Genomic DNA, 15149 nt, shown 5'->3' on the forward strand with positions numbered 1-15149 from the left:
ATCTTCTGATAAGATTTTTCTCTCTCCGGTCCACATCATTACATTCTGCAATCAAACTGGGTTAAGTTCTTGTGCTGAAGCCGAGTGGGTCGGTCTAAATCTAGATTAGTCCCTGTAAAACCACAGAGGCAAACAAGTCTGATCCAGGCCAAAGCATCCGAAGTAGGACAACAGTGATAGAGACAGGAACAGGGAAATGTGGATTCATATGGACACACATTAAAGATGCATAGCTGTCTAAAAGGTTTGTCTTTGAATCGTGCCAGTGCCACGCAGCAGAAGCTCCGTCACCACGGCAACCTGAGCAGCGAGGAGGAGGGGTGGAGGAGAGGGTTAAGAGGACCAGACGTGCACGCAATGAACACGGTGGAAATAAAGATGGTGCGTTAAGCGGGAGAATGAGAGGAGAAGGGCTGCGATTAGTGATTAACTGCAGTGTGCAATAATCTGCAGACTATTTATCTTTCTTTATTTGTTCTAATAAATCTGAAAAACTGAAAAATATGCAGAGAAAGATTTTTCAACTCATCAGACAGAATTTATCAATTCACCTAAGATTTACTTTCATCACGACATAAAAATATATAACCTGCACATTTTTTTACATCTTAAAACAGTGAGATTATGCAAATAATACTATTGATACCACAGGTAAATCCCTGTGTTCTTCGATGTGCGGAGTCACTAATGAGTTGGTGTGCGTGCAGGGGAAACAGCCGTTTCTATGGGAACACATGAATGTTATAGGATGAGCTCCTTGGTGACTTAACCCACTGATTCACATGATTCACATGATCACCAGATACATAAATAAACTGAATTCTGCAGAACAAACTGGGAAACTCAAACACATGAACCAGCGTTGAGTACTGATAATAAGTAGAATCATACTTCTATGATTTAGATTTGTTACCTTCACCAAGGAGGTTATCATTTCATCTGCGTTTGACAAAACGTGGTGGAGGGATAGTCAGGGAAGAAAATATTACATTTATGTGTGGATCTGGATCCAGTATTTCTTATATTTCTTTAACGTTGTAAGATAAGACATTTTTCAACTCTTCAATTGATTTTTAAGAGGGTAATTCAAATTAAAGAGTTATTATTGATGAAAAAAATCCAGGCATGTTTAGGGGACTGATAAATAGGGGGTGGGGGGGCTGTGATGCTTATCATGCCACATGCTTATTATTCGCTTACTTGCTGAGAGTTGAGATTGGACTCTCATGTCTTTATAGTGAGTTTAACAGAGGGAAAACAACTAACCTGGCCTCATCCAAATGTCACCAACACTTCTAAAGCTCAACAAGTAATGTGTTAAATAGCTTTTTTCCCCCACATATATGGACATGGTCAGGGCAGCTGTTGCCATGTGTTTCCAGCTTTTATGCTAAGCTATGTAAACATTCTCCTGGCTATAGCTTGGTATTTTAGTATACTCCTTTGTAAGAAAGCAAGAGTATTTCCCTAAATTTCAAACTGTTCCTTTAAAAATATGGTTGGACAAATACAAGGTCACAGAGGTTCAAACATTCCACAACAGTCTCCTTGAACCTAAATGTCAACACTCCATCTCTCCAGCACCCCTTCTCTTTCAAACACACCCATGCAGAGAGACAAATTCTCTCCATCCACACAGCTATAAAGCACCGTCAGCGCTGCAGCTGAGACACATAGGACAAAGACTTGCCTGTCCGTATGCAAAGACGGTGGCGTTGTAGCCTTCGAAGCAGCCATCGATGAGCTTCTCTGTGCATGCGGTGTAGATGGCGTCCTGCTGGGAGTCCATGTCGAACACATAGTCGTAGGTGAAGGCCTTATCCTTCCCCAGGATCACCTGAGGCTCCCCGGGCATCACATACGTACAGATGTGACATCCCTCGATCTTCTCTCTGGCCAGCTGTGGACGAATCCTGCGGCAAAGACGGATACAAGGGATGAGGATTTTGTTGATAAGATGAGATTTTTTTTGTTTTTGTGTACAGTACATGAAGATGCTTCTAGCAAAACTGGCAAAAAGTTACTAGTATTAGAAATTAAGAAGGATATAAATAAATGCACTTTTAAAATTATTATCTAAACTTCTTATCCTTTGAGGGTCGTGGGGGAGCTCAAGCCAATCCTAGCCGACATTGGGCGAGACCCGGGGTAGACTGGTCACCATTGTATCACAGGGCCAACATACAGAGACAAACAACTATTCATGCTCACCATTTACACCTATTGTCAATTTAAAGGCTCCAATTAACTTAACTCTGCATGTCTTTGGACTGTGGGAGGAAGCTAGAGTACCTGGGGAAAACCCACACAGATTCATGGAGAACAAACTCCACACATACACACCCCGACTAAACCTTCATGCTGTCAGGCAACAGTGCTACCTACTATTCCAACTTGCCGCCTTGAGCAATAACACAATTTTTTTTTCTATCTGTGCATTTTATTGCATTGAAACCAAGAAGACAGTCAAAAACAAAGCCACTGTATTCAATGTAAAAAAAATACGTAACCCACATAGCCTTTTATTTTTATATAAAAAAAGGATTTTAAAACACACACGTTTATCGTATAAATGTGGTAGGGCCTCCTTATGGCCATTGAGAATTTACAAAAAGCCACACCAAAATATTTATATGCCACAATAGTTAAACAGTCTACAGACCTACAAACGGGTCTTACCAACAACTGGAAACTACTTCTCCTAACATTTACATTGCAGAGTGTTGATTAAAGTGTATCCCTTCCCCTATTTATTTTCAAGGACATATAATAACAGGATGCACAGTTCCTGTAGCTGCTGTGGGGATCAAACCTGTGAGTCAATCTTTGCATGATGGTGAATAAGTTATCAGCACATTTCCAGGAGCTGCTTCATTAAGCAGTTTTATAGCTGCATATTTTGGCAGGCAGCCATTACCAACAATCTACAAACTGAATCCACATGCAAATTATAAAACTGTTGTAAACATACATTAGAAACATTATACACAAAATGTTTTGCAGATTTTCAGTTGCAGATGTGTTTTAATGTAGAACAATAGTGACCAGGTCAACATCAGAGTCTGACCCAATACTTTATCCCCTAAAAGCTGGCAGCTGGATTAATATGTAAAGCTGTATGCTTTAGTGTCTGTCTGTCAGATTGACAGAGCTGAAATACTGGATGTTAGTGCTGGTGAAATCTGCCAGGGATTAACTGGTTTAATGTGGAAGTAAGAGAGGAAGAGGAGAGAGACATAGGAACTCTCTCTGTGTGTGTGTGTGTGTGTGTGTGTGTGTGTGTGTGTGTGTGTGTGTGTGTGTGTGTGTGTGTGTGTGTGTGTGTGTGTGTGTGTGTGTGTGTGTGTATACAAACGTAAGCACTTTTTGAATGTCAGCCTAGAGGTTATATAAGTGAAACAACCTTCATTAAAAGATATATTTACTGTACATTAAAAAAAGAACATCCTGGATAATTCTGGTTTCCTACGGTTGTTGATGAAAACCTGAGGCAAGTGTCCAACATCTTAAAACCACATTTTCAAAGTAAATCCTCCCAAAATCAGAGTTTTAAGAGGCCATCTTGGGGTTCAATAAACACAGTTCCAAATTTGTTATCCTTTTATGACATTTTATGAACCCAACAACTCATATCTATAAGAGCAAATCGAAAGATTAATTGATAACGGGGGGGAAAATCATTTATTGTAGCCCAACTATACCACATTTGTATCTAAGCAGCACAGACCTTATCCTACTAGAATTTATCCGGAGTGAGTGAGTGAGTGACATTAGTCGCCTTAGGCAACAAAGGCAGGATGGCGACAATTCTGTTTGCTCAGCAACAACTGATTAATTTTTCAGAAGAAAAGACCATTCAGCCTCTTCTCTCTACAACTACAGTCCTACAGTTCTGATGAGGACAACTCAGACGAGGAATCAGAAGCTGATCAGAAGGACTAATCGTCCAACAAAAATGGCAGACGCATTTCACATGGCAGAGATTTTACAAAAACAGGAGCGCAATGTACTGATTGTACTGATCTCAGAGTGACCCAACATTTCTGGGAAAACTTCCATTTGACTTAAAAACCTTAAACACTTGTAAAGCACAAGCATCAACTGTGCAGCGACAGATGCACTGATGGAACAAACCCTCTACCAACAGCTTTAGAAGGCAGGATTCTATTAGTCTGCAGGAGTAGGAGGCTGAAGTGAAAATAAAAATCCAGACATTTATTGAACCAGTACATCAAACTAATGTGTCAGTGCCATCAGACATTGAGTATGAGTCAGAAATAATAAGAGCCCAAAGACCCATTTTCCCAAAAACGCTCTGCAGGGGCCAAAACATTAGTTTGATGTACAGGAATCCGTTTTTATGTTTGTTTTATTGCCTGAATCTGCAGCTCTCCTCCACTTTACAGCTACATAGTGAGTTTCAGCCTCAGCTCGTTGTTTAACTCTCCAACCCACATGGAACACAGCAGCAAATAATACAAAAAAATGATCTCAGCATCTATGCTGTCCTCAATCAGTGGTTAACTGTGACCAAACAGACAAGTCTTTCAGGAAACATCACTCTGTCACTTTAAAGAAACTCTCCTCATGGGTTCAGCTCACAATTAAGCTTGGAAGAAAAGCACCTGACAGCAAGACTGCCAGTCTCTCTGCCTTGAGTGGATAAAGGCCTCATTGTGCCCCCAAAGATCAGGGGAGAACAATACTGAGAGCCGAGTACAGTGCGGCCATTGTGTCCGTCTCTGTGACACTGGATCCCAGCGCTGACACCAACGCCACGGCTGCAGGATTACACGGCTGGACGAAGGCGAGGGAGGAGAGGTAATGTCCTGCCTGGAGGTCATGACATGTCCGTGAATAACTGTGAATAACGGTCACTGAGTGAAGTCAAAGATGAAAGAAACAACCTTAAAATGCAAACTATTCTTCAATCGGCTGCCGCTTGTGTTTGGAATATGCAAAGTCTCTGCTTGCTTGTAAAGATGCACAGAGAGATGCACAATGTGTTTGTCTTGTAAACCATCATGAGGCTGCCTCCAATATAATAATAAATGTATGGTGATAGTCCTGCAGTAAAAATATAAACATATGAGAATAGTAAATCTAGTGAGAAAGTACAGTTGAGTAACTGTTCACACTCATGAAGCAGCCTCACTAATAATTGAGGTCATATCAAAACTGCACACAGTTTTACAAGAAATACTGAATTAATCTTAATGGAAAAAATCCAGCATTTATCGGGAACTGAGAATGACCAGTTTGACCATTTTCACTAAAAATGTAATTCAGTGAAAAGGCCTATAAGGCCGGGTAAAGGCCTGAGGAGGAGTTTTTGACCACTGCCATGTTTTTGCATGTGGGTTTATAAATTATATATTTCCTCTGGCAGTTTCATGCCATTCCTCTGATTAACAGTTGGTGGCATTGATGCAGAAAGAGATTTAGCAATGCAGGGAGGCAAGGACAAAGAAGAGTGCATGCTCACAAACATGGATATAAACAATCCACAGTTTAAAATATGTTGATAAAAATCTGCTCTGTAAATGACATGGCTATAAAGGTAAATTATAGCCAAAACCAAGTCAAAATTGTGTGACATGATTGAGAAGAATCAAGTATGGAGATCAGCTTTTTAATGATACTGATCATCATAGGTTATTAAATATTAGAAATCTGGCGCCAACCACATATTCCACAACTACATCTTGGTTAAGAAGATGATGTCTAATACCCATCGTCAATTCTGGTGTTTATATATAAAAAAAACAACATGAAAAAGTTTAGTTGCACTTATATATTGCACCTACATGTAGCACTTGTAGTTTGGCTTTTTTGAAGACTAATTGTACTTAAATGATTCTTGTTGTTCTGGGTTTGTACCCTCATGGTTGAATGCATTTATTGTAAGTCTCTTTGAAAAAAGTGTCAGCTAAATGAAATGTAATTCCTATGGGTTATGTTAATAGAGTTAAATCTTGAGTAATTTGCATGTTGAACATAGTGAATGTTTATTTTCAAATAAAAGCTGCTTATTCCCCATTAAATTCATTCACAATAAGTCTAATGATTCTTAATTTCAAATGTGCAGATCAGTCAGGAATAAGTGTCGCTTTAAATATAAATAGTTATTTGACTCTCCTTTACAATAACATGCTTTTCATTGGGTGAAAATGGCAATGGCATTCGAGTGTGCACCCAATTTGTGCTTTTAAGGACAGTTTTTTTCTCCAGGGGGACACGCTCTGCCCCCTGCTGCTACTCCACATCCCTGGTAGAAGTGAGCAAACCAGCACAGTAGAGGTACTTAGTGGTAACACGACAAATCAACTGGAACAATGCCGAACAACCTCCAGGTTCGAGTTTGTTTCCATCATATTCACAATGTTATTTATATGCTCAAAAGACAAATCCTAACAAGATTATAGAACAATTCTCCGTTAATCTACAGAGCTGATGTTTTCTATTCTTTGGATCTCACGGTACTGTTGTAACGCACAATGAACGTGATTCCAGTCAGGAAATCAATTATCCTCCTTGTCAAATCCATAGTATTTAACCAATTATGGTTTCTTGGCCTGTTAGAATGTTCTAGAAATCTAATCCTTTCCCCAAACCACAAGGGGGGTCTTTGTTTCAGACCATTTAACGCACTAATTGGGTGTGTAATCCTGTCTGTTTCAACATGCTCCCACACACACACATGCACAAATCCAAAGTATACACACGTTTCACTTTTTAAAGACTTTGTATTGTACTGTCAGGATTTTGTTGCAGATCAGTTTCTTGTTAAAGCAAACACTGATGCTTAAACTATTTAGTTCCACTATCCACTTCCTTTTCTGAGATAATCCTCTTTGAAAACACACAACCAGAAACAAGCTATACAGAAATATAGTGTTTATTAGAGCTAGACAAGATCGTGTATCATGTTCATTTGTTAGTGTTTAAATTTAAATGTTTGCTGTCCAAATCAATGATGGAGAGCAAACTATGAGTTATTGGATGTTTTTTCAGTTAAGAGATATTGATTTCAGCCGTATTACCTTCATGTCTCTATATGAAGCAAGATGATAGGTATATAATTACAGTCTGTGTAGAAATAACTACAGTTCACTGGACTGCTGTGACTCAGGATGGCTGACTGACTTTCTCATGGTGGATCTGGAGAGTGATAAAGTGAAAGAAATCTCTGCGCACTGATCGGAGTTTTGTTTGTCTTTGTTGAAGAAACATTATTTCTAGATACAATATTCATTCAGTCGGTCCCTGCCGAGGAGTGAACACCAGCGAGCAGCCCTCAGATATCAGCCTGATGTCTTGTCAACACAAATAATGCAGATGATTAGTGAGCACACACTCAGTTTCTGCCCTGTCTGTGATCATTTAAGTGAAGGTCTGTAGTTAGTGAAAGCATCTGCTGCTGACAGTCTGTGTTTTAATAAATATACATAATATGAATGCTGTTGTGAGTGGTTTGTTTTATTTTCTTGTACAAATAAAGATTAAAGATTTATGTGTCATGTCTTAGTCGTAGAAAATGAATACTTTACAGGCAAACATTTGTGCAAGTTTCCACGATTTTATATTTCAGGAAACAGTTTTGCTCACTTGTTGAAAGTAGAAGAAATGTCAGGATAAATTCTGAGAGATACTTAATACAACATTATCCCATATTTATCTCATGTAACTGAATCATCAAGAATTGCTTCTTTATTCACAATGTATTATTTTCTTGCTCACACTAGAACCTGCCCCAGTGTTAAAACCACCTCCTCACTGCTGCACATCACTGAGAGGGGGGTGTGAAGGATACAGAGGTGTGAGTATGATCCAATCTGTGAAATGCTTTTACTTTCACCCGAGGCTACACATCCCATTCAGCTGTTATGTAGAGGTGATGTAGGAGATGAAGTAAGTGGATGTTACATTGAAAACATAAGTATTTGAAGAAATGATTAATAATCAGGAAACTTGTATCCTTGTCATAGTTGGTGAACTTGATTATCATCAGAATGTCAAACAGTGGATGCGCATGGAATTTCAGCAAGGAACAAATATAATTACATTTTTTCTAGGTTGTGCCACAGTGTGCAATAAGGCTGCAACTTCTGATTATCTGCCTATTACTTTCTCAAACCAGTGAAACATGGCCACTGGGGCTGCAAGCGATGATCATTTTCATCATCAATTAATCTGCTGATCATCTTCTCCTGTATTCTTTTTAGTCTGGAACACAACAGAAAATAGTGAAACGTGTTGGAATTTCCTGCAGCTCAATATGATGTCTTTAAATGTTTTCTCTCAAGGACCCAAGGTGCTTAGTTTATTTTAATGTGAAACAAAGAAACGTAAATGATGGTGTAAATGATGCAACATAAAAATGTGCTTCAGGTGAATATTAAATATGCAAGTAAATTTTGCATTTTTCAGTTTAATGTTTCTACCCTTATATATAAATTCTAAGTAAATGAATGAAACCATACATGTTTGTGCTCTGCTTCATTTGTGTTTGCAGGGACTAAGCTGTAGAGCAGAGGCTTGTGCCAAGATAGAAATGAGGTGAAAAGAAAAAGACTGAGAACAACCTTTGTTCATGCACACGCAGCCAAAAATCAAAGCCACACACACAAAAGCAAGGCTCCACTCCCTGTGGTTTCTGTAGACTGGAGAGTAAACAGGACAGATCTTTGTGTGGAGATATGCTGAGAGCAGCAGTGTGGCTGCTTGAGATGACGTCATGTGCTGCCACTGGGCTGTCCGCTCAACTTTAAGTGTAACAACTCACTGTCCTTTATAGAGGAGACAATCACTGATAAGCCAGAGTGAAGGACAAAGAGAAAGAGGGTGTGCAGAAGAGAGAAAGTAATAAGGGGGAAAGTGTGTGTGTGGCTTTGTGTCTCTGTCACACACTTGGCTCGTTGCCAGACTCTGCAGGCCAGCATCTACATGCCTCCCCCTGTCTGAAAGGGAGGCAGAACTCGAAAGTGTAAGAGCACAGGGGATCACTTTAAAACACACATCTTGTTCTTACCTACTCGCTATAAAAACGGACATCTGAAGATCAGTCACAACACGTCAGAACGGTGGGGTTTACCTTTTCTGTTTAACACATGTTCAGATCTAGCACAATATTTTTTTGCAAATTAGGAGCCTGCACTTAAATGCCTTTGCAGCTTTTAACTATATTTTAAATCTTCCTGAAAATCATTTCTGAAACTTCAAACCACGAGACCATTTGAAGGAGACTTATTCTGCTCATGATATTAAGGTTCTTCGTTTTAACATTTAAGCTTTACATGCTCCAAAATTCTGAAAACATAATTTCCCTCATACTGTCCACTGCTGCAGCTTCTCTTTTCAGCCTCTGTCTGAAACACTTGGTTTTAGCTCCTTTCTCTTTAAATACCCCCTCCCGATAAAGCCCAGTCTGCTCTGAGTGGCCAGCTGGACCACTCGCATGTAGGAAATTACCTTCATTTTCCCTTTACCTGACCTTGTTAAGAGGGTGTGCCGGACTATAGCCACTCGGCGTGCATTATTCAAATACAAGATATTGTGATGTCACTCACAGCGATGCAGAAGTAACGGCCAGACTACAGGATCCGCCTTTACCGCAGACCTTGGGCTTTTTCACTTTGCTGAACATTAACATTAACAAAAAAACAAAAAAAAGCATCATGGCGCTATTTAAAATATTTGAAAAACCAACTTGACTTAGGTCCATTAGCAAAATTTCTTTCAAAAAATCACAAGGGAGACTACATGACTCAAAAGACAGAACAACTCCAGGAAACAACATCATCCTTGACATCGGTTCTCTTACACAGACACCATGGCCTGTATATAAGACTGGATGACATGGCAGCTCCACTAAAGTCAAGCCAGGTCATCTTCATCACACCCTGGTGGCTGTAATATCAATTAAAACGCTGCCTTCTCCATGTAAGAAGATGGTGTCAATATCACTCTATCACTACTATAAACACTATTAACAATATTTTAGATACGTTTTGTTTTTTTATTAATTATTAGCAATTGTTTATTCAATCATTAATTTAAGCATTTGTCAGAAAAAAAGAGTAACAATGGACAGGGAAATACATGAGCGAAAGTCTTCTCTGAACATCCACAATGCTCACGTACTCTACCATACTTCCACTCCAATCATGTCAAGACGCTTCACGCTAACAGTGGCTGCATATTACACGTAAAATGCAACTAAGAATCTCGGCAGGACAGGGATTAGAGCAACTCAGCTAAAATGGTGTGTGTGGGTACATTTTTAGTATCAAAAACCCAGGTCCAAGTGGTTTCATGCTATGCCCATTGAGCCAGACAGGACCACCTACAGCCCCAGACAAAGAGCTCAGAGCAGCGTTTACACAAGGCCACAGACGAGCTGCAGGAAAAACCATGGGCACAAGCAATCTGTGTCGTAGTCAAAAAGAAATCCAGCACTTATCAAAGCTTTCATTCAATGTTTCCCCGAAAAACTGTATCATCGTGTCTTTTTGTTCATGCTGGCCTGAAACACTCGGCACTCTGTGTGACATAAAGGATGGGGTTGCCATGGCGACTGGCAATAGAAGCGGTAATGGAATCGAAGAGTTAACGTCATAATCCGATCCCAGCAGGATATAATGCCGGTCTGGCAGAATAAAGGGTGCCAGGGGGAGGGGCATGTGGGAGAGATGAACTTGCTCAGTGTACTGCTGCCCGTAATATACTCCAGGATGAGGTTAATTCACTGCAGAGTGCAGACCCAACTTCTGAGTAAGTCGACGTTTCCTCAGTCTTTTATCATATAATTATTCTTAACCCACAGGGATCATTGTTACTGATCTCAAGTCAACCACAACAGACCTTATTTATCCTCTCTGTTCCATAAAGAGCCAACAGCAGTCATACGTTCATTTAGAGGATGTGACAAATTCATTAACTGAGGTCATAAACAGAGTTAGCCTTGGTCCAAGCGCTATGGCCTTCTGCTGCCTGTATCCTGTGCTTATTCAGCATCAGTTAGACCAAGGTTTGCGAGTACATTTAACTCAACATGTCAGCAGTTTCTGTTCAGCCCATTTACAAAGTTGACAAAGAAGTCAATTTTTATTTAAAGCTAGAGTTGGTAATCCAGGAGGAGTACATTTCACCCCCTCCCACCGGCTCTCTGGTCAAAGCCACACCCCCAAAAGACATGAACGTGCACAAAGCTGCATAAAGCTTCATTAACTTGAACATAAAACAAATTTTCTCATACAAAACTATTACGTCGATAAGTGCTCACTTATCCTTTACCTACACGTCACAACCACAGAAGAAAGTTCTGATTTGCCACCGCAGGCAGTGATGAACACAGGCTACATACTAGAAGTGCCATGGTAACGTTAGTATCCATAGAAGCTAGCTAGTAGCATCTGTGCACTGCCTGCAACAGGCAGATCTTTTTCTCCTGTGTAACGGTGGTGTTTTCTCTAAAACTAGTGTATAGCCTAAAGAAAATATATGATACATCACTGTGTCTGACTGCGTCTTTATTAAATTTGCAGTCATTTGAATGTGTTAAGAAACTCTGCTGTTGAATGATACTCACACTACAACTGACATGGAGAGACATTACTATCAGGCATTACAGGGCTCATGGCAGTTCCATAGCTGACTACTCATTTGCAAGACTGGGAATTTTGTGGCGCTGTGTCATTCTCTGCCCACATGCATACTTAACATTCAGCGTAGAAATGTATACTACAGTTTTAAAGATGTTTTTATGGTAGGACACTATGCGTGACAATTTTCTCATCAGCGTTAAATGCACGGCCTGCAAATGTAAAACTTTGCAGCCAATTAATGGTCAATTTAAGAACCTGATTTTGTGCATTTGGCCCTGTGACAACTACTAAAAGCCGACTTGCTAACTTCCGGCTATCGTCTCTGTTTCAGCAGTGTATGTCTTTCCAGCTAGTGAAGACAACAGTCATGTGCAGTGAGAGGGCCGGCGCAGGCAGGCAGGTCGGTTAGTGACAGACCGGTACACGAGCAAATCATTTCATTCAGACCGAATGAAATGATTCGTTGAATTGTTTATTAAAGTTCTGCAAGAGCCACAGCCACCAGCTTTTTTCCTTTCTTTTTTTTTATTGAATGCTATCGTGACTTGAACAGGATTACAACAAATAAGATAAAAAGTGTTTCAGAAAAGACTTACCAACCCTTCCTTTAGGTACTGGTTGAAAAATATACATGTGCAATGAAAAATCAGTTTTGGACATTTGTGTTATTGGGTTTTAAAATCTGTTAAACATTGGGCTGAATGTTAAAAAATAATAATGATTATCGCAATACAATTGTCATCAATAGCAAGACAACAAAAGTACATTGTATATCATTAAATGCTTATTTATATTAACAATAGATGGGACTCTGGGACAATGTGTTTTTCTTTGTGTGAGCTCCTTTACTCTCTTATCTTATTTAGTGATGCCAGGGAAACACCATTTCATTCTGCCTGCACAACTGTTGTATGTCTGGTAAAATGACAATGACCAATTTAATTTGAAAAAAAAAAAATTGTTTTAGAGAAATGTTTAAAACCATAACCTTTACTGGGGATAACCTATCAACTATCTATTTTTATATTGATCAATTTTTTGGCCACATGCTCATCCCTCATTCAGATAGAGAAGGGAAATAAATCTGCCTCTAAAACTTTCAAACATCCAAATATCAGAGATGTCAAGAATCAGGGATCTGTGTAACCCATAACACAAATGTAGAAGTACATACAGTATGTTTCCCCATTAAATCAATGGAAACAAAGGCTGTTTTGACATCAGTTTAGAGCCTAATCCTCAAACAGGTAAAAGCGTATCCCTATGCAGTGAGACGGCGTGAACCCTTGCTCCTTAAATCCTTCCTGCAAAGCTTAAAGACTGCAGTGAAGGATTGAGACCAGAAGACCCCTGCACCTAAATGTGAAATTACTGAGAAAGTGGGCCTGACACTAATGCCTTTATTAAAACTCTAAACGCACTTACATTTCTCAATAATAATCAGAAGATAAATATGACAGCATATTAATGATATCATACCATTTTATTAAGCATATGCACTTAAAGGGCTTACTCTTATCTTTAATATTAAAATAATGGAAAGGAAATGTTTAAATGCTGTGTCATTTAATGGTCAGAGTTGAGAAGAACCTGAATGCTAAGTTCTCATAAATTTCATTTTTCAGCTGAGACAGTGAATTAAATACCTTATAACTAGAATGGCAATCATTAGAGCACATACCTCTAGTTTCCTTAAATTCAATCGAGATGCACCAAATTTCACACATATAGATATTAGTTCCCTAAATGTGCCTAACTTTTCTGCAAGATCCATTAATTATTCCCTGAGAAATCAGACAAAATGTAATCGGCACCAAAACATAATGTGTTCTTCCATGACCCATACCACATCCTTCCACACACTTTAATGGAAATCTGCTCCGTTGTTTTTGTGTAATCTTAGTAACTATTAAACAAACCAACAAAAACAGACAGATGTGAAAACAACCTCCTTGCCGGAGATGTTAAATCAAGGTGTTTCCATACAGTGAAGCAAAGACCCAGTAAATCTAACAGTACATTGCCACAAACAGTCTTCTTCTTGATGTGAAGTGTACATATCTATTATATAAGCAAAATCTACCAATTTCAAAAGTTTTACGATTTTGCAATGTATCAGTTATCCAAACCCTACAGGGTGAGTTAACTTCGTTGTCCACCAGCTGATTACTAAGGGCTGCAGCACACTAGAGGATTTTCCACTCTTGGCAAATAACTTTTAGGTGCATTACTGCCACCTTCTGAACTGGAGTGTGGAACACTTGCGTAATTTAATGTGAATTCAGAAGAAGACAAACATGGAGGAGGGCAGACGTGTGTTCTGTTTGCAGTAAAACAAAAAAGCAAAAAAGAACTATGGATGTAGTCATGGCTGATAAGGCTTATACACTTTGCAGCTCGAGTTGGAGGTGAGTTGGAATTGTATCCTTGTTTTAGGTCGCAGTATTGTACTTGTAAAGCAGATAATCAGCACCGAGTGACCTCCAGTCGGGAACGCCCCTGCGATTGTCCGAAGGGGCAAATCTGGTCTAAAATTAGCCCGATTACCCTCTTGTGGGCAAAAGCCTTAAAAAAAGCTCTTCATTGAACCCATTTATCAAAGTAGTCTTATTTCTGGGTGTGTTGGAGAACAAATTCATCACATAATCTAACACAAGGCCAGAGCTTGCAACAACAAGAGACACACCCAGACGTCTGGCAGGGCACACAGCCTGTTTCATAATCTGCACATGAAGTTCACAGAGGCAGAGACAACCCTGTTGTCTGACCTGAGCTCATTGGTTCATCATGCTGTAATAATAAAGCTGTGGATACGCATGGACATCCGACTGATCTTGGAAAATGTGCTTTGAAAAACAAACAAGGCTGCAGTGAATCCCTGTGGAACACTGATAACGGCTTTACGGTTTCCTGCAGGTCAGGGGTCAGGCAGCAGACCAGCCCATCATTATCAGGGGTGGGATGGGGGAGGTCAGGCAACAGGAGGTGTCACCAAGGGATCATCTGTAGCTGTCAACATGGAACAGGAACACCACCAGGCAGGCCAGGGCCAGTGTCTGAGGGAACATTAGTCCTTTCTATTGCTCATTGGCAGATGTTGTATGCAGACATACATACAGCATTTCATCTTCGGGTAGCCAAATTACATGTGTCGAAGATTTTTGTGGTTTAGGTCCATTTTTTAAAATTTTTTAATTATTTTTCGCTAAGTATTCATTGTCTTTTTTTGGGCCTCTTTCACCCAGTATTACAGAACATAGACCACAGTCAGAGGCAGATTATCCAAATTTACCACATATTTGACTGGAAAGGTCGCTGAGACCTTGTTACCTCCACCAAAGACCTTACATTTTTGTCTATTTCCCAATGAAATCATTGATGAAAATCAGGCATATTAAGGGTGCAAATAGGTTTAGATCCAAATAAAAATCTGGATCTGGTTAATCTTGATGTGGTTTCGTGGGGGATAGGAATTTTTCTGCTGCTGTATGGTAACAAACCTGTAACTACCACCAACATGTAGCTGAAAATCAACAGTTTCTA

At 39.6% G+C, this 15149-nt stretch overlaps 1 protein-coding gene across 9 annotated transcripts in view; it reads right to left on the reverse strand.

The window, feature by feature from the left end:
• Window positions 1-15149, reverse strand: part of kif21a (kinesin family member 21A) — a 59291-nt gene that overhangs the window by 30215 nt on the left and 13927 nt on the right. For all 9 annotated transcript variants that reach the window (XM_035157980.2, XM_035157979.2, XM_035157986.2 and 6 more), the window contains exon 2: window positions 1691-1913. In XM_035157980.2, the coding sequence (XP_035013871.1) occupies window positions 1691-1913 (223 nt within the window). The remainder of the gene's footprint in view (window positions 1-1690; window positions 1914-15149) is intronic.

Source organism: Hippoglossus stenolepis, chromosome 5 (genome assembly GCF_022539355.2).
Source record: "Hippoglossus stenolepis isolate QCI-W04-F060 chromosome 5, HSTE1.2, whole genome shotgun sequence".
NCBI lineage: Eukaryota > Metazoa > Chordata > Actinopteri > Pleuronectiformes > Pleuronectidae > Hippoglossus > Hippoglossus stenolepis.